Source organism: Excalfactoria chinensis, chromosome 11 (assembly GCF_039878825.1).
Source record: "Excalfactoria chinensis isolate bCotChi1 chromosome 11, bCotChi1.hap2, whole genome shotgun sequence".
NCBI lineage: Eukaryota > Metazoa > Chordata > Aves > Galliformes > Phasianidae > Excalfactoria > Excalfactoria chinensis.
This window is the reverse complement of record NC_092835.1, coordinates 9633119-9660580: the sequence shown is the minus strand read 5'-3', so window position 1 is coordinate 9660580 and position 27462 is coordinate 9633119. Positions and strand designations below refer to the sequence as shown.

The following is a 27462-nucleotide window of genomic DNA, read 5'->3' as shown; positions in this document are numbered from 1 at the left end:
AGATGTATTTTGTGAATTACTAAGCTTTTCAAATTAGTATAGAAGTGCAAAACTTACATCTGTTTTTGTGGTACAGTTGTACAAGGAGAATGAAATCTTTAACTGTGTCTAGTTTTAATTACAACAAGGAAGAATAACTAGGTATATGGAGACTGCTGCTCACTACTAACCCAGTATTTTAAGTCCAGACATCAGTTCCTAGCATGTTTCAATTGGATAAAGGAGGGTGAGAGTTCTGTATCTACAAGAGTGATTCAGTTCAGAAAACTGGCTAATTAAACTATGAGAAATGGCCATATACTTGAAAACTAAGTTTTTAAAGAAACTGTGTCCACAAATGACAATCACATTTCTACACAGCAGGTTTCAATTAATACAGCAGAAAAAATACTGCAACGAGCTGCTACTATTATTATTATTACTCTCATGTTTTGCATCATGCTTCAACTTGTTAAAAATATTAACAGATAACAAGTTATATATATGAGTGAATTAATACTAGTGTATTTCCCCCACAGCAACTTCTTAAGAAGGAGTTATCAAAATATTTGAGCTATTACAAAATAGTGAAACAAAAGCCCTAAGCACAAAGTAGTAGACAAGTTAGAATACATCTTGTGCTGTCCTACAAGCAGAGGTCCAATCATCATCTGGACTACTTCACATACTCAAAGATGAGCAGACAAATCCATCTTCATTAGAGCTCCTCTACTGAAAAGTCAGAACCAGCTCTAATCCTCCAGTATTCCCTCATAAGCTGGGTTTTGTTTGCTTTGGTTTGTTTTTTTTCCCCAAAAAAAATCACTTATCTTTAGACTCCACATGGTGCACTTGCTGGGCACAGCCTCAAGCCCAGCTGGGCCTGCACACAACACCAATTTCTATGCGGCTCCCTTAGCCCAGCTGTCTGTACTGTAAGCTTTTAAGCACAGCTTGGTGTTTAAACTCCAAATCATTCACTGCATCTATTACAAATAAAGAAGACTACTTAAGCAAGACTTGTCCAAAGATCCATTATTTCAGCATATCACTGGTTGGGCAGAAAGAGACTAGATTCCTTTGAATCTCTGTAAGGAGATCTGTACTACTGGATTTGGGGGCTCTAAGTCAGGCTAAAGTCAGAGACTGTGGGACAGGCTTTGAGGTTTTCTAAAGCTTCATACAATCAAAAGGATCTTCAAGAGCTTTCCTATGTATCAAGACACAGTAACAAAATAGAGAAGAATTAATAGTGAAATTGGGGCAAACTCTTGAACAACACCCAATCTGTCAACACTGCAAATGCATCCCCTACAAAACAATACATAATCATTAACATAACTCCAATCTGAGGAAGGAAGTAAACTTGCAAAGAAATGTCTCTGATTTTACAAGATCCCACCAAAGTGGAACTGCATCCACATCAACACACATCAAGTCCCCTTCTGGAAACAAATGTTAGATCTCACTTGTCATCACCTAGCCCTGAGCCACTGCTGAAACTCATTATTCATATGAAACATCTCAGATTCACAGCATGTAACATTTCTGGTGCGCAGCTTCCAAGGCTGACCCTGACACACAGTGTATGTTTTTAACTCCGTTTTCCTGTTGGCTTCAATTGAAACACCCCCTCACTCATCCATTCCCTTTAAGTTATGCGCAATATCACTTGCATTTGTGTATCATTTTAGACCCCCCCCCCAAAAAAATCTGTGGACTTTTATGTAGTGGCTTCTGCAGCGATCAGCCCCGCTGTACTGCCATAAATAACGATATCGCCACCCGGCGAGGCCCCGTCCCCATGGTAACGGCGGAGAGGCGGCGGCACAGCCACGGCACCACCACAGCACCACAGCACCCCACCACCCCCCCCCGCCGCTGGTCACCTGATCCGCGTCCGCCGATCACGTGATACGGTCTCCATCGTCGCCATCTTGAAGCGGTGTCCAAGGGGGTGAGGAATTTCTTTTGAAACCGTTTAAAATAGCAGCGTTCCCCCAGCCGCCCCTCCGAGCCGCAGCCGCGAGCGGGGAGCGGCCCGGCAGAGGCCGGCGGGCGGGAAGGTAGGGCGGGAAAAACGGTCGAGGGCAGGCAGGCCCCGGGTGGTGCTCGTTGCAGAGCCCATGTGCGGAGCGCGGGAGGCGGCGGCAGCTCCCGGCGAGTCTCCCCCACCGGCTCCGCGCAGCCCGGCCGCCTCCCGCCCGTCGCGGATCCGCTGCTCTGGGGCCGCGCCGCCGGCACGTGTGCGCTATAAAGGGGGCAGCGCTCGGGGATTGGCGGCAGCGCTGGGGGCAGCTACGGGGCAGAGGGCAGCGCGGGGCGGGAAAGGGGCATCCTGCAAAGGGAGGTGGGAGATCCGCGGCCGGCCGGCACCCAGCCGCAGCTCCCGCGCTGTCCCGTGAGGCCGTCCCGGCGCGGTGCCGCCGCTGGCGGAGCTCCGCTGGCAGCAGTTTCCCTGCCCTGCGGGGTGCAGCCTCGGCGAGAGGCGGCCGGGCCCACAGGTGGGATGATGCGTGCTGAGATCAGCCATCCCTGTGCTGCGCTGCTGTCCCTCTGCTTAACAAAGCACTTGTCAGTGTTATGCGTACTCTAAACGAAGAACTGCTTAACTTTATTATCCATATCTATTATAATTACACAGCTGATATCATACAAGCTGCTACAAATATCCCAAGTTCAAACATCTGGAGGCCTTCACTGTTCTGTTTTTAGCAATATTATGTGGCAGCGTCTGAATTCTGCGGCCTTTCAGCAGGCTTGCCTCTGAATTTCTATTCTGCTTTCAGGTGAAACAAGTAGGGGCCAATATTTGCTTGTTCAGAGTTATTACTTCGAGGAAATGTTCCAAACACAAACTCTGCAGCGTGAGTCTGAGTTTCCCAACAGTTACTGAACTTTTCAATTATAAGGAACTCAAGTCCAAACAGTAAGTTGAATGGCAAAGAAAAATAACTTTAAAGTTAGTTCTGCATGGTATTCTTCTGTAGACCAGCATCATTTTAAAGAACTTATAGTGGCCTTAAGGCTGACAAATTTGTAAGACGTGCTTTGCAAATGTAAGCAGCACTCTGCTTATTTCCAGCTTGTTGGTGCAATTTTAGTAGTTTTATTACTGATGTTGTTTAGTAATTTTGGTGATTGTACTTATCATATTAAATTTCAGTACAAAGCATCCAAAGGTCTTGATCCTGCACATATCGTCTGTACGTAAATTCAGCACCCAGTAGCTCTCCCAGAGCCTCATGGATAATAAATTTGAGTTATCCTGAATGAGTAACTTGGACGATTTATCTCCACTTCAGATATATTCTTAAATGTAGATTCTATTTAAGTACAGAAATAGGATAGCAACCTGCTTTTTATTAGTAGACGTACTTAAATCCTATTGTGAAATAATTACAGGTTGTTACATATATTTCTTGATGGATTAAAAAAATCTGTGTGTTTAGACAAAAGTATTAAGGGAAACAGTATATTACGCTCACTATCCAAAAGATGAGGAACAAAAGTACCACATTGCTGTAGTTCATACCTTCCCTAATAGTGTTTTTTAAATAAAAATCTGATAATAGTGAGAAAGGCATGTCTTGAGATAACTCCACTAGCTGCAATAATTAAATAGATGAAAATCCTTTATGTTGTTGTATTAGATTAAAACAGAAATTGCATGTTCTTGTGTTGAGTAGTAAGATTAGATTTGTTTTAAAATCAAAGCACTTGTGCTGCTTTCCTGTACAATAAAGGAATTTCTTGCAGTTTTTATTTAAGCTCCTTTGAATGCAAATTCTTTGTGATATACAGTAACAGGAAGGTCCTTCATTCGTACCCACGGTGTTGCCTCAGCAAATAAGTCTGCAGGTCTTCTGTCTGCACTGGGCAATCTCATGAAGCCTTCCACCATAATAACAAAAGTTTCCCCAGCGTTGTTGCATCTCCTGCAATGTGAAAATACAAATGCATTGTTTACATTAGTAAAAACAGTTTTCTGACACGCACAGCGCTGCCTTTGGTAACAGATCCCTGCTGCAGCTGCCTCTGGCACGTCTTTGGGGCAGACCCTTTGCCCATATGCAATGTAAAGAAAGGCTTTTATTCCTGTTTATGTGCCGAAGTAAACAATGTTCTCTAGAAATCATTATCAGTTTTAAATTCCAGCTAAATACTAGACCAAGAAGTAGAAAAGAGAGGATTCAGTGGGTCTTCGGACTAGTTGTAGAAGTTCTAATTTGGCCTGTGTGTCTTTCTTGTAAAAATAGAAAAAAAATCATCATGAAAGTATGGAGGATAAAGTTTCAAGGATAGCTAGTGAAAGAAACAACTGGCAGCTTTATGCTCTTATGTTTTATGCACAGTATATAAGGTATAAATTGTGTATTAAGTAACTATTTATATATAAAGCAAACTTGTATTGATTATTTTCAAACACTTTTTCAGAAGTAAATTCCACTGGGAGATTTTCTGTCCAGCAGTGCCATCCCTACCCTGCAGTTTTGACCACATCACAAAGTATCTTTTCATGTAAATTTTTACATATTGGCTTCTAATTTAACCGCCACCACTACCACATTACTGCCTGTGGTTCATAGTTTAAAGGAAGTGTAAGTGGAAATAGCTACTGCCTTTAGCTTTCACTCAAAACAGAAAAATAAAATCCTAACTTTAGTACAAATTGGTTTTCCTTACAATTAAGGAATTGTAGGAAAAGCTACAGTAGCTTTTCTAGAAAATAACATTTATAATAAGTATAATTTGACATGGAATAGCCAAGGTGAAATGACTGATATAACAGCAGAATTAACTATAATGTCAATACCAGAATTACTCTTTTACCTGCTTAGGAAACACAAGTGTATCAGAGTGAAAATGTTAGTAATACAGTTCCATATCATATCATATAGCTTAAAAATACAAATCTACCAGTACCTGTTGATTAGTATATTTAAGTGCCCAGCACTCAGATGTAATCCTTGTAAAGAAAAATATAATGACTCTAACAATGCTAATGAGCTTATGCTGGAAAAATGTTTATCTTGCTGTTATACAACTTGAAGACACACAGAGGCTGTTTTGGAAATACTGCGTGCAACTGTTTTGAATAGCATCTGTATCATCTACTTAACGTGTCCTCAAAATATTTGGGTATTTTTATCACCATTCTGGAAGTTTTCATAAAGTTAGTGAGTTTTGTCTTCTACATTTAGTAAAGAAATGTAAATAGTACTGGATTGTATTTTTATTATTGTGTATAATTTTTAACATTAAAATATTTTTCTCCTAGGTATTATGGAAGAAGGAAGTAGTGTTGCAGTACTGATGCCAAATATTGGAGAACAGGAAGCTGTACTGATCTCTGAAACAGTCATTGGCCCAACACTGCAAAATAGTGAAGATCAGAGAAAATGTAAAACAGATCCATTAATCCATGTTATCCAGAAGCTAAGCAAAATAGTTGAAAGTGAGAAATCACAAAGATGCCTTTTAATAGGGAAAAAACGTTCCCATCCTGACGCTTCTGCACAGTCCTTTGATACAGATAATCTTTGTGAAATCCCAGCTAAAGCAATTGAGCTATCTGTTATTGCTGCTAAAAAGACTGAAGAGTTACAAGCTGACTATTTTGTGACTGAATGTCTTCCACAAAGCAAAAAGAAGGTGACATGCTACCAGTGCAGTCTATGTAAATTTCTATCACCTTCCCTCTTAATGCTACAAGAACATATAAAACAGCATGGGCAGAAAAACGAAGTGATACTGATGTGCTCAGAATGTCGTTTTATGTCTAAAAACCAAGAAGAACTTGAATCTCACTTCCAAAATTACCATGAGAGTGAAGGTAAAAATAGCATCCAGAGAAACGTGCAGCAATGTGTGAATGCATCAAGTTCATTTTTGCAAGGGACAGTGGAAGGAAATGTCAAATCAGGGGCTGGAAATACAGACTGTAAAGATACCACTCAGTCTAGTCACATATCTGAAATGGGTAGGAGGAAATGGTATACTTACGAGCAGTACGGCATGTACCGATGTTTAATTTGTCGGTATACCTGTGGTCAGCAACGAATGTTGAAAACGCACGCTTGGAAACATGCGGGTGAAGTTAATTGTTCCTATCCTATCTTTGAGGAAGAAAATGAAACTGCCAGCTTGTCAGAGACAGCAGTAACTCATACACCTCATAGCATGGATACAGTTGTTCTTTCTTTGGAAAACAACGGACTAGATATCCATAGTGAACCTACTCTTCAGCTTCAGATTTGCAATTCTGAGCAGCTGTCATGCAAATCACCAGTAGGAACAAACGTAAAAGAAGATGAGATGATAAGTCAGTCTGTAGTGCATTCTCCTACTACAGAGGAGACTGTTTCAGATACAGAACAAGATAATTTGATAACTGATAGCCTGCTTTCATCAGCACAGAAAATCATTAATTGTAGCCCAAATAAAGAGGGTCACGTTAACGTAATAGTTGAGCGTTTGCCAGGTGCTGAAGAAAGTGTCTTACAAAAGCCTTTCTTGATGAACACTGACATTGAAACAGAGGGATCCCATGTTACCTCTGAAGAACCCAATGGAGTTTATGATTCAGATGAAATCCAAGAAGTAATAATAGGATGGAATAATACTGAGAAAAAAGATAATGAATTAAGCTCTATAAAAAATGTAACGACTGATGAAAATGCACCTCCTGTACGAAGAAGGACAAATTCAGAGTCTTTACGACTACACTCACTAGCTGCAGAAGCTCTTGTTACAATGCCTATCAGAGCTGCAGAGCTAACAAAGTCTAGCTTGAGGACTTTGACTGGGGAAGACACTGTGAATGCAGATACAGGGCAGGGAGAGGCTAATGGCACAGGCACAGCTCATTCTAGAGTGGTATCTTCGCTTAAGAATCCATCAGAGGAGTTTACTGGTTTAAACCAAAGTGAATGTGCAATAGTTGAGATACAGAAAGAAAGGCCAGAGTTATCAGAAGCACCAATTAAAATGGGCATCAGCATGTCTCTACTCACCGTCATTGAGAAACTGAAGGAGAGGACAGATCAAAATGCTTCTGATGATGACATTTTGAAAGAATTACAAGACAACGCACAATGCCACAATGCAAATGATGCAAATGTTCCAGGAAGTAACCTAGTAGAATATATACCTAATGTAGACCGACCCTACCGCTGCCGCCTCTGCCACTACAGCAGTGGTAATAAAGGCTACATAAAACAACATTTGAGAGTCCATCGTCAGAGGCAGCCCTATCAGTGTCCTATCTGTGAACATATTGCTGACAATAGTAAGGATTTAGAGAGCCACATGATCAACCACTGCAAAACAAGAATGTATCAGTGCAAGCAATGTGAAGAATCGTTTCATTATAAGGTAAAGTTATTTCCTGAGTTTGTCTATAATAGCTAAATAACGTGTTTTCCTGCTTTTTTATAACTGTTGATCCTGCTTTCTATCTACATTCATTCTGACATCCTGGCTTCATTTTCATTACAATTGGAGATTATTGCCAGTAGTACTTTCCAGATATACCATTCAGCTATAATTACTATGCCTTACCCACTGAAATGAACTATCTTCTTAACATAAGTTATTTTCATGAGAACCATCTAATGGACATCTTAATAATCCTGTTGTTTTGCTAACCAATACCAGCTAAAGAAGTGGAAGCTTCAGAGAACTTAATAGCTGAAACTTTAAAAGAATGCTCAAACATTCCGACTAGTTGGAAGAGTGAGCAAAAGTAATAGTAATTGGTGATAATGAGAGAAACTGTGAAACAAACTATTTTCTTTCTTCCTCTGGTGTTGTCTTGGGCTTGATGTTCTGTAGAACTGAGATCTGAAGTACGACAAGCCAGAGCAGAATATCATGTTGTGTCAGTATTAAGCATTAGTGCTGGTGTATGTGTTCCTATATACTCAGTTCAGTAATTAGGAACACAGAATAAATTGCAACAGAATATAGTCTTAAAACTGAAACTGTTGTAGGCAATGGTAGTGCAAATTTTCCTCTATTTCCTGTAGAGATTGGGTAGAAAAAGGCTGCCCTTCCTTCTCCCCAGGCAAGTAGAAACTACAGGAAAGTATTCTTAAGTCAATAGGCAATAAAAAAATGGAGCCTATTTTTACACAAGCCATCCTCTAGCCTCTAATCTCATATTGCTTTTGGAGTATAATAATTATGGAGGAATGACTGTTTGCCACTTGTATATGAGAATGGAGGAAGAAGGACAGAAGGGAAAAGAAAAACCTTGAAAGAAAAAAGTCAACACATTGTGGTATATCTGCATATGAAATGAACAGCTTCTCTAATGAACAGATTTTATACAAAAATAACACAAATCACATAGTGATTTCAGTTACTTTCATCAATCCTTTATATTATTAATTGATATATGTATTTTGGTTTTGTTTCTAGTAAACTAACTGAGGGTTAATCTGTGTATACATTAATGTACATATTATAACAGTCATCATTAAAACTTGAGTAACAATGTGTAAATCACTGCAGTGTCTGAAGTAACCAGTGAACGTTTGTAGTGTATATTTAAAAATGGGAAACTGTGTTTTCAGAGCCAACTGCGAAATCATGAGAGAGAGCAACACGGTCTTCCAGATATCTTTTCAACATCCACGTCTAACAAACTAATAGTTTCCACTGAAGCAGATGAAAGAGAAGGTACTGTTTCTGTTGTCACTTGAAATTACAAAAAGTTGTTTGTAAAGTTGCTTGTTTGCCGTACTTGTAGGCTTACTGTTTTGAAGATCTCTTTTGGGCCAAAATGTTTTCATGTCTATTCCTAACCTATATGCACGTAAATGTGCAAACTTACCATAAATGATCCATTTTGAGATCTCTTATGAACGTCTGTCAGTGGTCAGGACATTTTTTGCAAGTGCAATTAGATCCCATATTTCTTCTTTCTGCAAAAGCAATATAAAACTTAACAGATAACTCGTATGGATTATTACTCTGGTATTTTAAGGAAAAAAAATATATACCTTTTCTTCAACAGCTTCAATATTTGTCAGATAGCCTGAAGTAAACAAAGGCAGCCCTTTTTAAAACTCAATATGATAACATAGTTTGACATAAGCATATATATACAGTGCTGTCCATTCTGCGATTAGAAATTTCTCTTTAAATTATGAAATGTCCAAAGTTTATTTTAGCTCTAGAGAAGCAAATGTAAGGCATTTGAAAAATTATCTGTAGTCGTTACCAGGGTAACAATAGGACATTTTCTAAATGGTTGGTTAACTTTAATCATGGTTTCTTTCTGAAGAAAAAACAAACACACTTGATGTGTAAAGACAGAGAAATAGGGCAAAAACAGCCAATATCTGAAGTTTAGGGAAGATTTAGTTTTAAAATCCTTTGAGTATCCTGTGATCTTAAAATCCTTTGAGTATCTAGGAGGACCAATATTTAATATTGTATTTTCAATGCATCCTCTTCTCTGGTGAGTTAAAGTTCCTGAAAATATTTATAACACTTCTTTAGGCAACACTGTAATTTTTAGTGCTTGCAATTTTAGAGTGCTGTGGGGAAACACCAGTAATTATATCACCTCTCAACAACTGTGAGCCAAAATATTTCACATTTTATGTACGTAGCTCTTTTCTGTCCCACCTATGGTCTCTATTTAGATAGCAAAATGTGTACTATAATAGTACACAGATTGCAGATGGAAACTCTGGCTTCTATTCTTGCCTTGCACAGACACTTGAGCAAAAAGATACTAACCAGCATGAGTCATGTTGGATGGCTTGAACCACTAACAGTTTGACCAAAGCAATATGGTACGCGTCAGAACAAAGTGAGATCCATAACTCTTGACTTGCACTCTGTTAGCTCACGCTGCATCTTTTATCTGGCTTTCAGTGTACAAGTTAGAAAATGAAGATGGCTAGCTGCTTTTGAAGATACTACTTTTAAAAAGGTGTTGTTAGATTTTATATCCTGATCTTGTAACTTAAAGTCCATGAAACAGGAGCCTCTGTTCATGAAAACTTCCTGCTTTTAATTACTTGAAATAATTTAAAAACATGTATTTTTTTTCTCATTACTGTCTTATAAAAGTGCTACATCCAGGCACTTTAACTGATTGTTTACCCCACATGAAATTTAGTACTGTGATTTGAATGAAAACAGTTCTCCTTTTAAAGTTGTATTAGCTCATACTTTGGAATGCTTAAATTATTTCAGAACCAATTTATAATCAAATTGCAACACGACTGCAGTACAGCAATCTCTTGTCAAACAGATGTCATCCCTATAAAGCGACACAAAACAAAGAAGTTTATGGCATAGCATCTGTTTATGTGAAAGATGCCCGAGATGGAACAGTTTCATTTCTTGTTTGTGAAATAGGTAGTCCTGGAAGTCTTTTTATTCATCATGGTTGTGCAATAAATTAAAAGGGAGCATGGTGACTCTGGATATGATTGGATTGTAAATGTCTAATAATGAAGGAATAGGGTAATAAGCAGAATTACAGGAACACCTGTTACTGTTGCAGGAATAAAGACCTGTGGTTTCCTTGCTCATTTTGAGAGGCCCAATGTACTCAACCCAGAAAGGAAAAATTCCTTACAACCTCAAGAAATAAGCCATCAGAGGAGACAGGGGACAGCACTGCTGCTTCATTTCAGCTAGAGATTATATGGTGTATTATAATTTATGGGCATTTTGTTAAAGGGATAAAACTAAAATACTGATTGAAATAAATAATTGCTCCTAAGTATGTGCTACTGGGTGGTTAGCCCCTTATAACTATGCACTAGATAATATGTTTGCTTAACACTTTAAAAATCTCATTAGATACAGTTTGCTTTAAGCTTACTGCCCAATAAAATACCACATTCATAACAGAAAATACATTTAGAAGTTGTTTTTCTAAAGTTTCAGCATTAAGGAGAGAAAATTATTCAAGTAGAGCATGCAGTAGCCCAACCTTCATAAAACAACCTTCTCTATAGTAGATCTGCAGCCCACTATCTTTGTGTTCATCAGAGTTCTACATAAATGTGCATTAATAAAAGAATACTGCTGTCTCCAAGGGTAAAATTGTTTTGATAATTTGCGTTAAATATTTTTTAAACAGCAATAAAATTTAAAAAGCTACATGAGAATATACTAGGAAAAATATAGATGTATTTTGCTTTAAGAACATTAATGTTGAACTGCAAGAAGCGCATGCTAAGTCTTACTTCCATATTATTTTTTTATTTAAATGCCAGGTGAGTGAGCGATTTGGCACATTAAATTTGAAGAAGTATTTTTCTTTACCTTTGTACACGGAGGATTATTAAATTTTGTTTCAGCCTATCTGTGCATTCTGATCGCTATTTTATTTTATATGACATACTGTATATTCTTCAGAATAACTCTCTGGTGTACATGCCCTACATAATTATTTCAAATGTTGAACCAAAAAATGTTAATTTTTGGAGTAGCTCTTCACAGTACAAAGCAATGGTTTGTACTGGAGATATTCTTTGTAGGACCATGAAGAGTTATGGAAGTTCTTGCAAGATAAGAGCTTTACTTTGCCTCCCATATATTACACGATGAACTGTAGATTTAGTTTGGTCTTGGGATGAACTTTAAAGTATCCATCAGAGAAATTCTCCAGGGATCTGTATCAATTCCTTCAAAGCTCCTGTACATAACTGAGATTAATGGCTTAACTGTTCATTCAGCTAATAGGAATTTGTATAAAGATGAAGTGAACTTGAACACCCTACTTGCAACTGGAAAAGCAGAATTCTACAACTTAGGCTACTGAACAGGTTAGATGCAGAAAGGAAGCCTTAATTTGATGCTTCTTTTGACAGTAGTGCTAATCTAAACAGCTCCAACCTGTTGCTTCTTTGTACTTCTGCTGTTATCTCATTTGAGGAGTGTGTGAATGCTGCATGATTGGCTGGAGTGGGAAGAAGATCCATATAAAAATACCATCCCTCCTCCTAAATGTTAATATTTCAACCCAGATAAGTTACATTATTCAGTGAGGGAGCAGGAATAGGATGGGTGAAGTCTACAAAGTCATGTCCCAAAAATATTCAAACTGTGCACTTACTGGCATACATTTTCCTGCGTTAAATTAGTCCTTAGCCTTTGTCTCTGCAACCATTAATTCTTCAAGAGTTTCTTTCATTCTGAAAGACAAAATGATTTTTATTGCAATTGCTTTTCAGTAATTCGGAGAAGCTCCAAATTATTTTTTTTCAGCTGTGCTGAGATGATCATCTGACAACTTTGTGTAATGCTAGACACAAATCTTTAACATTTTCTATTTTTTTTTATGTAGGAAGTAAGTCTTCAGTTCAGAAACTGTATAGATGTGATGTATGTGACTACACTAGCACAACTTATGTTGGCGTACGAAATCACAGACGAATTCATAACTCCGATAAACCATACAGGTAAGTATTTGCTAGGCTCATAGACTGCTTGTTTTAACTAAAAAGATTACTGTATTGCTCATAGAATTTTGAAGATATTGTGAAAGCATGTCAATGCAGTAATTTTACTGCAGCTTTGAAGGAGTCACACTTACTGTTTGACCCAAACTACGTAACTAAGATTTGCTAACATTTCCAGGATGTTATGTGAAAACAGCTTGTATTCACTTTGAAGCATCCAGATGTGCAAAGGGAAGCAAATACCTTATAATATTGAACTTTGCCCACTAGTAATAATATATTTAGCAAACTCCTTTAACACTTTAGTTTGGATTTGCCTTCTTGCAAAATGTACTCCATTGGCATTAAGCTTTGTTTTAAAGCAGTAAGGCAAACAGCAAGATACACATTCCTTTTTGAAGGGGATAGGAGTCAAGGAGTGTTCATAATGTATTGGCTTATTCAGTTTGGCAGAGTTCTTCCTGTTATCACATTCCCAGCCCCCTTACCTTTTTTACAGGTTTCAAACAGTATTAATGCATTTAAGATCAGATACAGCTTTTCTATAAAGGATATATGTAGGAACTTTAATATCTAAAATTGGCTGTAATACTGTAGAGTTCAGTTCCACAGCAGAAAAAATAAACCATATTGCATAAACTCCTGCAATTTAAATCTGCTTATTTGCTGTGGATCTCTGTCCCTCTCTAGTGGCTAGAAAATAGATGGGAGTTAATACAATTTTTTATCTTTTTAGCACAAATTCTGGAAATTCATTTGAACACCTGAAAATGCTGAGCTCAGTCAGGGCATTTCTTATTTGGCTAAATTATAAAACAGAGGATGTTTCATTTTGATTTATGCATTATAATGATATCCAGCATCACTGGCAAAAACTTGCACGATGTTTGCTCAGAGAATAAGTGTAGAATACAAACAGAACTTTCTTTTTCTCAGAATCTACCCCACTGCCATTATCTGTTACTCGGTGGGGGTGGAACAGCAGATCTGTAGTGTCCTGCTAACTTTGAGTTAGTGCTAGCTAGCCTGTTTGATCTAGGAACAACTGACGTTTTTCCACTGGTGATACAGACTGCTGCATACTAAATTTAAGCCCACTGATCCAGCTTGCTTTTCTTATTTTTGCACAAGCCCTTTAGATCCATTTGCAGACCTGGTGGAATACTGAAGCCACAGCCTAAAAACTATAAAGGTCCATTAGTTGTGCTGTTTCTCATTTTGAAACATGTACTCCTCAATGCTTTCATAATGTCAGACAGCAACCTAGCTACATCGCCAGCTATTTTCGTACCCACACAAATACTTTATTATTTAACAAAAATTGCTGGAAATTAAACTGTATATGTAGCCTCTGATGGTGTGTTTTCCTAGATTTGATACCTCCTGCATTTTACTACTACAAAATTAAATCCTTTCAATAATAAAGTGACTGATTTCAAGTTATATGTCCTGCAGTCTCAATCTTTTTCACCCTGTAAACTAAATTTAGTAACAATTGGACATTTTACCATTTGAAAATAAACTGAAATCCTGATAAACGTGCAAAATTTAAGCTGATCCTGATGACTCCCATTAGATCTATTTTAATGTTATATATAGAAAGCTTATGTAGTAACAGATTGAGATTTTTGCATAGCTTAGTACTTTGTGAAGGACTCCGGGATCCAAATCCAGGGATCCAGATCAGAACTGTTTTATGTATTATTTTTCTGTAGAGATGCCATGACAACAGTCAAAAAAATAAAATCTGAGTGTGATGAGACACATTTGTATTAGGGCACTTGAATCTAATCGTGTTGATCTGGTCCATGACTTTTACTTCAGTTATAACGCTCTGAAACTTACATGTTTTATTACTTAATGGGCAGTTTGGCTTTGTCTCTTATTTCATAAAGTAGAACACTTGTACTTAAGGAACAATACTCACTTCTAATTACAATGTCTCCCTATAGTTTTTATGGTCATATTCTGCTTTTGCATAACATAGCCAAGCAACTTACATCACAACTGCTTCAAGAGCGTCCCTTACAGGTCATAATGCTTATCAGCTTCAGGAGATGCCCACAGGGGACAGAACACAATCTGCATGCACAGTGATTCTAGCTCAAAGCTGGAGACTTTTTGGGATTGCAAAAGGTTCTCATGGTCCAAAAATTAAAAGTTAAATGTCATCACTTAGACTTCTGTAAATGTTGTTAGCCTTTAATTGCAGTCTTTCTGGATACCTTTGCTTTCTTGTAGATTTTATTTCTGGAATAATGCTGGCTGTTAATTGTCAGATTGTTGTTGTCTCTTTAGATGTCGAGTATGCGACTTCGCCACCACAAATATGAATAGCTTGAAATGCCATATGAGGCGTCACCCCCAGGAGCATCAGGCAGTGCAGCTAATGGAACAGTACAAGTATGTAACAGTTTGGATTTAGCATCAAGCTGTGGTAGTAGTGATTTTGTATTCAAGGTATAAGGCAGACTTCCGATTATATTCTTTTCATTCCTAAATGCATCCTTTGTTCCAGTGATTTTTTATTTTTAAAAGAGGGAAGAAAAGAGATCAGATGGGGGATATGGCTCTTTCTTTCCAAAATGGCGTAGTTGCATATACACTGCTTATTGCAGGAGGTTTCTTGACTGCGTTAGTTAGCAAAGCATGCTCAGAATTGTTTGGGATAATGCATGTGCCAAAACCACTTCTAATAGTTATACATTGTTACATTCCTGTGCCCAGGAATATTTTCTGGCTTTGTTTAATATCCTACTCTAGGCACAACCCTGGTAAGAATCCAGATTTGAATCACACTGCCTTAAAGAAAAGTTACTATGTTACCCATAATATCATTTCATTTAATATATGTCATGTTCTAGATGATGATCATGAAGTACAGAACATCAGACTAAGAGTTTCTGTCTTTGATGGTGTGTGCTAAAGCAGTCAACAGCATTTAGCTCACGGTCTCAGCAAAGTCAATCTGGTAGTAAATTAGCTGTTTAAATTAATGCATTAAAAAAAAATAGAATAATTAAATGAGGTTAAAAACACTGAACTGTTGTTTCATTCACCATGTATCAACCCTCTGAAGCCCAGTTACGCGGGTTGTGCAGAAAATATTACAGAACATCACATAATAAAAGACACCAGTGGAATACATATGCGTATAGAATGGATTCAACATTATTTTTTTCAGTTTGAATTTTGCAAAATCTCATTTTGACCTAATTTTATCTGTAAGTGAACAACGAGGTCTGCCTTTTATCTTACTTTTAATGGTGGCATTGTTTTGAAAAAGCATTATCAGAAATACTAAGATTTTAGATCTGAGGGGGAAGTTGTCTGTTTTTGAAAGCATCTGTTTTATTTACAAGGCTTCAAATTAGAAGGAAAAGGGAAAAACTGAATGTGCATTCTCAATCAGGAAATAGAGACAAGTTGGGCTTGGACATGCCTGTTGTTCTGCAGCAGGACAGAATTATCTCCCTACATCAAGGCAGCAGTAGAGTGATGTCATCTAGTACCATTCCTCTCCTTCACACTGAAAGCTCTAGTTTATTGTCTCAGACACACTTGCAAAAAATACTTCCTCTGTTGTATGTTCATGTATGGAAAAAGTCCTGTGGGATTTATTAGCTAGTTTTCTTGTGTGTTTTTGTAAGTATGCTGTTCTGCACAGGAGGAGGAAACATTTTTTTGTTCCGTCCTGAATACCTGCTATGTGTTTATTTGAGTGTCATTAATAGTCTGAATAGGCAGCTGCTTTTAGAGAGACTGGATTATTAGGAAAAAGATAGAAAGATGTACCAAATTATTACCTGTATTAAGCATTCGTAGTTCTGTTTAATTTACTGAAGTATGTGCTGAAATCTTGTTCCTATATGAACTAACTGCAGTCATATACATAAAGGCCTTGCATCCTAAAAGTGCAGGTTAAATATAAGAGGACCAAAAAATACAGCTAAAATTTGAAAAGTATTTCTCAAACTGTTGTTGCTCAGAGGACAAATACTATTTAGTAACCAGGGTTTTTTAGGATGTTACTTTTCCTAAATTTTATGTATAAAATTCAAGCTGAGTTGAAGAACAAGAGAGCATACTTTATAGGACATTGTTTTATAGGGAGATAGAAAATTTGTGGTACCTCGACCTGATGGGCCACTTTATGGACAAAACTGTCATGGGGATGAGTTTCAGGCTGCGAATATTTTCCAAAACCTGACTGGATGCAGCCTTGGGAACCTGCTCTCGCTTATCCTGCTTGAACAGCTGGATGGAGCTGCATATTCTCAAGGGGTGCCTCCCAACTTCTGCAATTCTGTGATCCTCAAATAAACTAACACATGCTGCACCAAGAAAGGCTTTATCTGTTTAATTAGCAGTGCTAATTATGACAACTTTTGCTTGGTTCCAAACGGTGGCAGAGAAAGCTCACTATCTGCCTGCCAGCTGCCATGCACATATACTCCATTTTTCTGCAGTCATTAGAACTATTTCATTTTTGCAGTATTTAAACAGATTTAACGGGCCAAATAGATAAGATTTCATTGAAGTTATTTAAGTCTAAAGAGCCAATCTTAAATTCTCAGGCTCTATAAATTACATTGTAGAATAAAAGGTTGCAAACTTATTTCACCTAGTTATGAGGATTGATGTGTATCTTGCTGTTTACTCATCATTCGGGAGAAAAAAAGAGGAATCACTGTTATAGTAAAACAACTTTTAAATGCATCTATTCTCCACTTCTTTTCCCTAGGTGTTCTCTCTGTGGATATGTATGTAGCCATCCTCCTTCCCTAAAGTCCCACATGTGGAAACATGCAAGTGACCAAAATTATAACTATGAACAAGTCAACAAGGCTATTAATGATGCAATTTCACAGAGCAGCAGGTATGTCAGGTCTACTTTCAAACCTATTATCTAGAATTTTCAAATGAGCCAAAGTAAAATTCCCATCAAAAAGCAACCACTGTATATTTTGATCATTGTTCCGGTTTTTATTACTTTTTCAGGTTTCAAGGACAGCTTCCTGACAAAACCTTATTAGAAGGCACAGAAGAAAGTACTGTATCTATTCTAGGAAGTTCAGACAATCTGGTATCTTTTACAGAGTCTGTTAACCAGATTAATAATGAAATTTTAGGTTCTGATGAAAATGAAAAGCCCAATTTGATGAATACCTCATGCAGTTTAGAAAAAAACTCCACTCTACCCCATCTAGGTGCAGAGTACTGTGTTCTTCTCTTCTGCTGCTGCATTTGTGGTTTTGAGTCTACCAACAAAGAAAATCTGCTGGATCATATGAAAGAACACGAGGGTGAAATAATAAATATTATCCTAAATAAGGACCACAGCACAAATCAGAACACAAACTAGCTGAAGCAGTAAGTTGAAGAGAGGGTTGCCTAGAGTGAATATTTTCTTTCTTTGCTAATTTTGCCTGAGAAACTAAAGAGAAGAACTGCAAACAAAACTTGATGATTTCCTAAGTCCTTGTTTCAGTAAGAATATAAAATTTTAACCAGGGATTGATGAATCATTTTAGAGATAAATACTGGGAGCAGGGAAGAGAACAATCCACATTAACCTGATATATCTCTATATGGTGCCAAGAATGCGGGATTGTTGCTTTTTTTCCTTTCGTTGACAGGTACTAGTCAGTAATAATACATTAGGACCGTGTGTTAAAACCCAAAGGTATGAAAGCTTTATATCAACTGAAAAGCTTTGGTGTTGTCCAAATATTTAGGCAAATAACTCTGTTACTCTCTTTATTTTGGAACTAGCAACATACCAGATACAAATTTACAACATGATCTCATTTAACTCAGCCTGGATTTGGAAGGTAGAGAGAAGGGAGGTGGGTGAGGACATGTGTGTGCTTGCACATACGCCTAGGCATTTCTTTTTCCCAATCTACTTTCAAGGCTTTACAAACTCCTAGCTGTGTTTCACAAAAGAGTAGTACCCTGTCTGTTGATTTAGAGCACCGGGAGCTGAGTAGCCTAGAAGCATTTTGCTAGTAACTGTTTCTCCAATTGGATCCTAACTAATAGCTAATCTTTTTAATTGATTGTGTGTAAAAGATTCTTTATAACAATGACCTGCTGTATCTTAAGGGCTTTATTAACACATTCAGCAGAACTATTCAGAAAACAAAAGCTTCTAACAAACAAACAAAAAGCAACACCAAGCATCTCACGTGTCACTTGTAACTTGCAGTGATTACTTTGAAGTACCTATGAGGACTGTTCTTGAATGAGATCAAGGTGTTACCAATAATTGCCACAAAGAGATTTTTAAACCTATGGGGATCCCAAGGATGTAGATGAGCATGAGGTGGGATTTTGAGGAATGCCCACATGCTTTGGAGTTCTTTCAAAATCTCGCTGGCTCTCTGAATTTCCCATTTGTGTGGCAGTTGTCACTATAGAAATAGTTCCTACAGAAAGTTATATTGCAAAAAATAAAACGTGGCAAAATCATCAAAACCAATCAGTTGTAGAATAAGTTCTGCTAGTTTCTAGATAGGAATTTATAAAGGCAATTGAGGATTACTTTGTTTTCTAAGGAACACATGGAAGTCCCTCCCTTTAATTTTCCTGCTAACAACAGTCTGAAGTAGCAGCTGTTCATCTACATGTCAGCTGGGATGTGGCCAATTACCAGGCAACTTTTTGAGGTTATGTATAAAGTTGGCCACCTAAATTGTTTGGGATACACATTTCAATTGAATGAAATAGTAGTACTTCTGACTAAGCCTTTTCATAACATGATCTAAACTGTCTAGCGTGGCTATTTATTTCTGCTTTTAAAGAATGGCAGTAGCACAGAAGCATGCCTAGTTCCTGACTGGAATGCAGTTACCTGATTTTTTATTAGCTTATTACTTAAAAATGACTTGCTCTTAGAAAAACAGCATTTCATTTCTCATGTATGCATTTCTGCTAGCATAAAATAAGCTACAACAGTAAATCCAAGAAGGTACCATATGTACATACGTATGTAGCATACAGTCTGCTGTGCACTGCGGACTGAAGGTGGCAAAGAAGAACAGAAAAAAACAAGTCTGGTTACAACTTTATGATATAGCATGAAAGCTAAATGCTCGGGCAAAAGACGTGAAGATTCCAGCTACATTTATTTTGTGGTTTTATTTGTAAGTGATTTCCTTACCTTGTTCTTGGGATTAAATATCTATTAATTCATTTATAAATTAGGTATCAGAAAGTATACAAATGTGAAGCAAGTTCTATTTTCTGTTAGAAGTTATTTTTCATATTTCTACACAAGGATTTTACATTTGAAAAACATGATTCATTCACATCATGTCAAAATGAATTAGAGATGGTTAAACTCTACCAGTCAGTATGCACAGAAACCATAGTTTGCCACATTCTTATTTTTGCATAAAGGGATAGTTATGTAAGGTTGTTCTGCCAGTGAGAGAGAAAAGGTAAAAAACTTGTATTCACAAACTAAGAAGATAAGCGAGTAGCTCTGAACCGAAATTAACAGTTTGGGTCTATGTTCAGGCCACATAATGTACCAGGACTCCTTGTAATGGGATTGGGAACCAGGATGTATATTTACAATTGCTCTTTGCAATCTTGTTGCTTTTTTTTCCTGCTAAACCAGGGGTTACTACACAATAGCATCAAGCTAGTTGCCTCTTAAAACTGCTATCAACCTACCAAGTGCCAACAAATTATTCTTTCCTGGAGGCACAGAAGCGTTTTTAACTGTCTCTGTGCTGCTTGCTGTTAGTTACCCACTCATAATTCCCATGGCCTTTATCAGAAGTTCTGCATGTGAAGTAATTATAGGCTTAGTTTCTGAAAGCAAAGTATTTCTCAGGTTATCTGCTTTAGAAAGCATATGGTTGGCTTGGCCGCATGTTATATAAGGGTTGTTCAAGCACATTTCAAAGTCACTAACACTGCAGTCTTCCCCTTTTTTTAAGCTTCTAAAATATTTTTTGGATTTTCTGTCACAGCACTATCAGCTGATCAGCTTTTCTCTTCCTGTTTGTTTTAATTAGAGTTTAGTCAGTGAAATGAACTGTAACTTATAGCTTTGATTTTAAATGCCTGTACTTCTACTAATGAGAAACCTTCATTCATACTAGGCTATAATGATAAATAGGTGCGTATTTCATCTTTCTGATTTATGCTTGGCCTGGAGAAATGGGATTCAGCCGGAGTTATTGTATTTTCCTCCTTCAGAAGCACTTATTTAATCATTTTTTTAAATGTACAGTTGGTGCTCAAAGTAACGTTTGTTAAGATATATTTAATAGAAATTTACATTTGCATTTGATATTCATGGACATGGGTACATGTATTTTTTTAAGAAAAGGTATTGTAACACTATGGCACTGCTTTTATAGCCAAAGTATAAAAAAATTAGAGAACTGACATGTAAAGACTGCAGTTAATGCTGATACTGTATCTTATTAAATAGGATGACTTTCGTTTTATGAAATTATCCAGCACATTAAGCTGCATGCCTTAAGCTCTCTCTAGGATTGTGTTCCTGATAGATGACTGTTTGGAACTACGAAGCAAAGTCTGTAGTACTACTTTAACTACCTTCTGAAATACTGTACAATGTTAGAATAATTTATTTTGCTTTACAGGAGTTTGTCACGTATTGACTTTAATATTGTATTTTGGTAATAAACTTTTTTGGTTAAACACTTTAGTCACTTTTATTAGACCTGCATGAAATACTGTTATAATATTGAAAAATGATCACTCGACTGGTGTTCAGAGAGATGGGAATCTGTTTAAATCAAAAAGTGTTTGAAATCCTTTTATTGCCATTTCACACTATTGAGTCAAGATATTGGAGTTAACACTATTGAAAGAGTTTATAATACTGACAATACTGTTAACAAGCGATGAAACATGAGACTACTGAAACAAGATAGAATGTGAGGGAGCCTGCATGAAGTTATGGAGCAACACTGAACAACAATCTTTGCCTTCAAGTTTTGTAATGCATCTAGTGGGAATTCTGTCCCCAGTTTAAAAGCCTTATATTGTGTTTTCTTCAGGTAAGTGATGGACTTGTGCTTATCCATCACGTAAGCTAAGTTTGGCAACTTAATTTTAATTATACAGTACATTTCTTGGCCTTGCAGATTTTTCTCCTATCTCAAAAAAACAAACAAACCAAACCAAGTCTGCTGCTGCTGGTCAAGGAGAGAAAGTCTCACTGGAGTCCCCACTACTGGCATTGTCATGGCTTACACTGACATAAGCAGGGTATTTTACTTCTTTTTTTGCTACTCTTTTGGCTCTGCACCAATTACAATAAAACAAACAAACAAACCTGGGACCACAAACAAGTTCAGATGCTGCACTGCAGAGCACTGTTGTGCAGCTTTTTCACATTTTCTTTAATGTAAAACCCAGAGAAAAAAAGTCACTGAATCTAGGTACTGCCCATTCACTGGGCTGATATACCGTATTCCCTTCAGCTTAATAGAACAGCCTCAGCAGAACATATTCTACCCCTGCAAATATCCTGGTCTTATGATTCTTCTCTGCTGTGCATACATGCTCCCCCACACCTTCCCTCCACCTGTGCCAGCCCAAGGGGGGGACTGTGGCTGCTCACAGAGATAGATCAGGGCATGCAGCTTGCATGGACAGAGCTGTGCTGGAACCTAGTGACAGCAGCACTGCTGGGAATTGGGAGAAAATGATTTAGAAGCCCTGCCGCTCCACTGGGAAGGGAATCACAACAACGCAACAATGTCCCATAGCTTTGGAAAGTACTTTTAGTGAGAGTTAACCACTTAAAAGGTAATGCAATATGGTGCTCTTTACAATAAAACATACTCAGGATTTTATTTATACCATGGAAATAACTTGTTTGATTCATATACAATATGTTAACTTTAGCAAACACCTGACCTGTGTGACATGGCCGTAGTGCTGATGCTAGTAGTAATACAGTAAACCTAATGCCCATAATTCTTCCGTTTCAGTGTATGTCTAATAAGTTGTAAACTGACTTGTAGTGGAAATCTTTAACTAACTGGGGATCATCATCTGAAGAATTACGAGAAAACAGGTATTCTAGTTCTTCTAAAAACCTAATTATAAAACATAGGAAGCATACAAAGATTGACCCTTAAAATCTTCCTGACTTTGTGTGTTCTAAGACATTGGTCCAACAGCTCCGAATGACCGGGATGCTTACAGTTTGCTGTGCCTCTCCAAGGAAGTGCTCCCTAAATTTCCACCTGTTTGAAACACTGATGCTGAACTAATTGTGGAACCAAAACTTCAGCCCAAACCACAGTAATTGTAAGGATCTGGGGGGAAACCTACTTTGTGCATTGGGGAAACCTACTTTGTCAGCATTTGGATAAGGTTTTAGAGGGAAACTTTCTGCTACGACAAAAAGCTTTAAAGGCACTGCAATAAAGAAGCGTGGGTTGCACTTCTTAAGTTGGAAAAAGAAGTCTGGTGTTGCAGGGAGGTCTTTGCTACACTGATAACGATTTTTTAGCACCTCAGTGTTTGTGTCGCGGTTAAACACAACAGAGCTTACAAAGCACAGAACACAACACACCTTCGTTTTGGGATTCTAATCTAAAAGACCACAAATCTCGGACTGTGCTCCCCGAGGAACGCACACAGACAGCCGCCTTCCCGCTGCGTGAGCCGCAGCCCCGCAGCCCGGTTCTGAGGCCGTAGCAAGCGCGATGCTTTGATAAGCATTCAAACCATTAACAAAAAACACACAAAATACAACCAAACCACACCACTTATTTTGGGGGCGGGCTTGTAGCCGGGCCCTACCACCGCCATCGCGCTCTTCCCTCGCAACCCGAAAGCAGAAGAGGAGGGCGCGGCCCGCCCCGCAGCGCTGCCCGCAGCCCCTCCGCTCCGCCTGGCAGGGGCGAGCAGCGGCCCCGCGTCCGCCCCCACCCCCGCCCCTTCCCCTCCTCTCGGCGGGGCCCGGCACATCCGCGCAGACAGCGTCGCCGCCGACCAGAAGCCACCGCCCCGCGGCCCTGGAAACGCCGGCAGGTACCGGGGGGCGGTGGGGAAGGGGACGAGGCGGGTTGGCGGTGCAGGCCGCGGCGAGCGGAAAGACGGCGCCGCGCGTCGTTGCCCGCCGGGCCCGGCCCGGCCTCCGGAGCAGCGCGGAAGGGAGCGGTGGCCCAGGCCCGGCCTCCCGCCTCTCTTCCCGCCCCCGCCCGGCCCCCGGGGCCGCTCCGCTCCAGGCTGCGGCTCTGGCGCGGGCCCTCAGCCCCCTCACCTGCCCGCCGCCTCCCCGCGCGATCCCGTGCCGCGGGGCCTGCCCCGACCCGGCCTCACCTCACCTCGGAGGCGGAACCGCGGCTTCCCCTGCCTGCACCTGGTGAAAGCGATCCCTCCGGCATGAAGGCGGGAATGGAAGCTGGCTGAGCCAGCTTAAGAAAGCACGGTTGCGATGGCCATGTTGCCCTAATTACGTTGTTATTGTGCTTTCTACAAACCAGCTGCTTACAAATCTACGCCGTAAATATAGGCTCACTTCCCTCCAGGTGTTTTTGTCTCGGGGAAAGGAGGTGAAGCTAATTCAGTGCCAAAACGCCGTGCAGCTGAGGCATGTTTCTCAGACCATAAGCGCTGTTACTCACTCACCCCCGTGCTAACAAAACAGCGGTGTTTACAATTCGTGCATGCAGACAGGAAACCATCGGTTCCCAAATACAGAATGGCAGCTTGAAACAGTTTCACTGGTGGACCATTCACAGAGCAGCGAGCAGTCAATGGGCAAAGGAATGACTAGCTGCTCTCTTTTTTTTCCTTTTTCCTTTTTTTTTTTTTTTTTAATATATATATATTTTTGTATTTTATGAGGCTTTGATAGTACAAAACATCAAAGATGTCTGTTGTCTTTTTTAGCACACGTTCTTTGGCAACGTTTTTGCATCTTACAGCCCACTTTTTTCTGGGATTTCTTGAAAGCCAAGACTTAAACAAATGGCTCTCTATTTTTGGTACCCACAAAAATACCCTGAAAGAACCACTGATTTTTCTTTCTGTGAAAGATCACTCTTCATGATTTTCAAAGCAGTGGAACCTGATGTTTGTTTTGAGTCAGGAACCCAAAAGCAGAGAGCAGCCAAAACTATGAACCATTCTGAAAGCCTTGTCTAGAACATCCAAGATTGGGAACTTGAATCTTTGCAATAGGGTAATACTTCATTTCATTCAATGTCCCAGTTGTTAAAAAGAAAAAGAAACAACATAGAAGTACTATTTTCTGGTAATATACACTTAAGTTTTGTAACTTAAATTCTCTTATGGCATAAGATACAGTTTTGCCTTCAGGCATTTCATACAGTAGTAGGTGAATGTTTGGGTAGGAAGATGCATTCTGTTTATGCGTCCACCTAGGAGTCAGAGTGAAGAATAATAAAGTGACAGTCATCATGACAACCATAAGACAGAGAAAGGGTGGAAAAGTCCCAGAAGCAGATGAAGATCAACCTTCAGAGGAGAAGAACGTGAAGTCTGAGGGGAAAATTCCGTCTGGTGGGTAAATGAACTGGCTTGTAACGTTATGGCTTTCTAGAAGCATTTAGCTTCAGGTTTCTGTTCTAGATACATAGGTTAGAACTAGGTACATACCAAATAAATTTTCATACTTGAAAATCTGTTACCAAAATGAATTGGATGAGACTAAGGGTATGTAGACTACTGCACAACACTCTCACCTGCATTTAAAGATCCTAATCTAAATGTAAAGTCAAAACTATTCTGTCTTTTTAGTAATAGTGACACACAATCAGACGTCATGTAGCTGTCATAGGTTCTCAAAGTTATAAAGGTCACCAGTAACAAAAGAATTAGAGACCTCTGATAAATTGTACTTAAGTATAAGCAAATTGCGCATAAAATATTAATTTAACTGCAAACTCTCACTTGTTGTAAAGAACAGACTATCTAGATGAGTTTAAAGAGAGACGTTAAGTGTCTTCATTTGAGGATCTGTTTAAATAATGAAGTACTAACAGTGTTCTTTGGAACTGTAACTTCAGAGTTATCGGAGTTTTGGTTTCGGTTTTGTTTGTTTGGGTTTTATTAGTTTAAGGAAGTTTTTGATTTAAATTCTCAGTGTTCCTGTACACATATTTTTGGTAGATGAAAGTTACCTCAGTTGCTTACACACAAGAACACTTAGGCTTCAACTCCATTGAATTGTGTATTTTCTACTGTTTATGTAAGACCTTGCACACAGTATGAAAGCCATTTAAGGGACAGAATTCCAGATCACTAAAATCCATATTAAGTCTTTTATCAACATAAAATAATAATGATAGCAATAATGAATCTAAGTATACAGTGCTTACAGTGCAACACTAATACCACATTTGAGCTGCCTGGAGATGCAACCTTTCCTTCCCTTTGTTCTGACTGTAATCTCATTCTGATTTGAAAAGGAGATTATCTGCATTTCAAAGCTTGACGCTGTCATCAAAGGCTGCTTTGGCCACTGTTCAGTCTCCTTGTGAGTGCTTACTGAGACTTCTTGAGCCCCCCAAAACAAACAGAACAAACTGGCAGCTATACTAAGAAGTTTGAAGATCTCAACGTCTTTGTGATGTAACAGTCATTTTGTCTAGCCTTAGTCAGAAATGCTGCCTGAAGGGCATTTCTATTTAGATTCACAAATTGGATATGTTCTTTCTCTATTTGTATAGAGTTCTTGTGTTCTTAAAATCTAACTATGTATTTCCAGTTAAGGCACGCCATATTTCACTTTGCATGTATTCTTAGTTCCTGCATGAAATAGGAAAGACACATCTCCATAAAGAGCTCTAAAAATCCAGTGTCCTCCTGCCTACGAAATGTAAACTATACTAGCACAGACATTGTATAGATGAGTTTCCAAAATTCATTGACATCAAATTATGTTCTTTGCAGTTACACAGTCAAATATTTCTTTTCCAAGATCATACAGGTGGAAAGCTGTGGAATATACTTTCACTAACTGTTGGTGGAATTGTTGCCATCTTTCTTGGACTTCTTACTTCCATTTATGTTGCTACACTGCATGAAAATGACCTGTGGTTTTCCAATATTAAGGTAACATTTATTTTCATAGAGCATTAATAAGAGTGTTAGTTGAAATTTCATTTATTGATCTTGCAATTGCTCAGAGGCATGGAACATTTCAATGTTTGGGGTTTTTGTTTTTTTTTAATTTGGTATGTAAAATCAGGAGCTGTACCTCCCTCCTCACAGATTTTTATATCCGCAATCATTTCTGTTAATAACATTCAACTGCTTTTCTTCTAAATACATTGCTAGACAACTGTCATTACTTTCCTACCTCAGGAATAGCAATGGTTCTTCTAGCAACTGATCATTATCTAGAGTTTAACAGTTTACTATATGTTGTTTTATAATCATCTCATATATCCAAAGCAATTCAAAACTACCACCACCACAAAGAGATAAAACAGTATGCAAAATCTTGGCACACAATTATTTAATTGTAATTACACTGTGATCTTGTAATGGAATTTAAGCAGTCCCTTACTAGTCAATACTAATTTTATGGAAGAATATCCTAAATGTGCAAAACTCAGAACATATTTCAAACATTAACCAATGTCAAACTAACATCTAAGTGTAGGGGAATTTTCATTGCCAGGATCCAGCTCTGGCTGGTTTTCTCCCTAGAATCATTTTATGGGAAAATAATACAGCTGTACACATCTAAATTTAACCAGTGAAAAGAATTAGGTGAGTCATTTTCCTTTGAAGATTCCTAAAATAAGTAGACTTTCTTTTTAGGTCCATATGTATAATGATATTCAAGGAACAACTATATTTAACTGGAATACTTGTATTGCAATATGAGTATTTTTTATCCTAGGCACTTTTCCTGTCCTAGACACACATACACACTGAAAATAAAAATAGCTGGTACTTACTGAAACAATTGCTCCTGTATTGTACATATAATACTGTTCTGTACCCCCTGACACCTTTTTTTGAATATAGAATCACAGAATTGTTTGAGTTGGAAGGGACCTTT

General features: G+C 38.3%; 2 protein-coding genes and 1 long non-coding RNA gene across 9 annotated transcripts in view; 2 read left to right on the top strand and 1 right to left on the bottom strand.

Annotated features, from left to right (window-relative positions):
- Nucleotides 1-1877: 1877 nt before the first annotated feature.
- On the top strand, nucleotides 1878-21098 carry ZNF507 (zinc finger protein 507). Of its 2 annotated transcripts, none has more exons than XM_072346176.1 (7): nucleotides 1878-1936; nucleotides 5261-7356; nucleotides 8559-8664; nucleotides 12302-12416; nucleotides 14715-14819; nucleotides 17161-17295; nucleotides 17418-21098. In XM_072346176.1, exons 2-7 carry the CDS (start codon nucleotides 5266-5268, stop codon nucleotides 17779-17781), a joined length of 2916 nt encoding a protein of 971 aa, XP_072202277.1. In that variant the 5' UTR covers nucleotides 1878-1936; nucleotides 5261-5265; the 3' UTR covers nucleotides 17782-21098. The 2 variants fall into 2 exon arrangements, with proteins under 2 accessions (XP_072202277.1, XP_072202276.1); XM_072346175.1 differs by lacking the exon at nucleotides 1878-1936 and adding an exon at nucleotides 2775-2908.
- Nucleotides 2905-24806, bottom strand: LOC140257138 (uncharacterized). 3 transcript variants are annotated; one of them, XR_011904973.1, is made up of 4 exons: nucleotides 23745-24806; nucleotides 12071-12149; nucleotides 8819-8909; nucleotides 2905-3917 (listed from the first exon to the last, which is right to left on the bottom strand). It is a non-coding gene; the product is annotated as an uncharacterized lncRNA (long non-coding RNA). The 3 variants fall into 3 exon arrangements; XR_011904971.1 differs by having other exon boundaries at nucleotides 23750-24806; XR_011904972.1 differs by having other exon boundaries at nucleotides 23686-23752.
- DPY19L3 (dpy-19 like C-mannosyltransferase 3) overlaps nucleotides 23239-27462 on the top strand; it is a 29103-nt gene continuing 24879 nt past the window's right edge. For 2 of the 4 annotated variants that reach the window (XM_072346177.1, XM_072346178.1), the window contains exons 1-3: nucleotides 23320-23453; nucleotides 24813-24950; nucleotides 26371-26504. In XM_072346177.1, coding sequence (XP_072202278.1) covers nucleotides 24848-24950; nucleotides 26371-26504 — 237 coding nt within the window. In that variant the 5' untranslated portion in view covers nucleotides 23320-23453; nucleotides 24813-24847. Of the gene's footprint in view, nucleotides 23454-24812; nucleotides 24951-26370; nucleotides 26505-27462 lie in introns of all 4 variants that reach the window. The other 2 variants (XM_072346180.1, XM_072346181.1) reach the window with 2 other exon arrangements.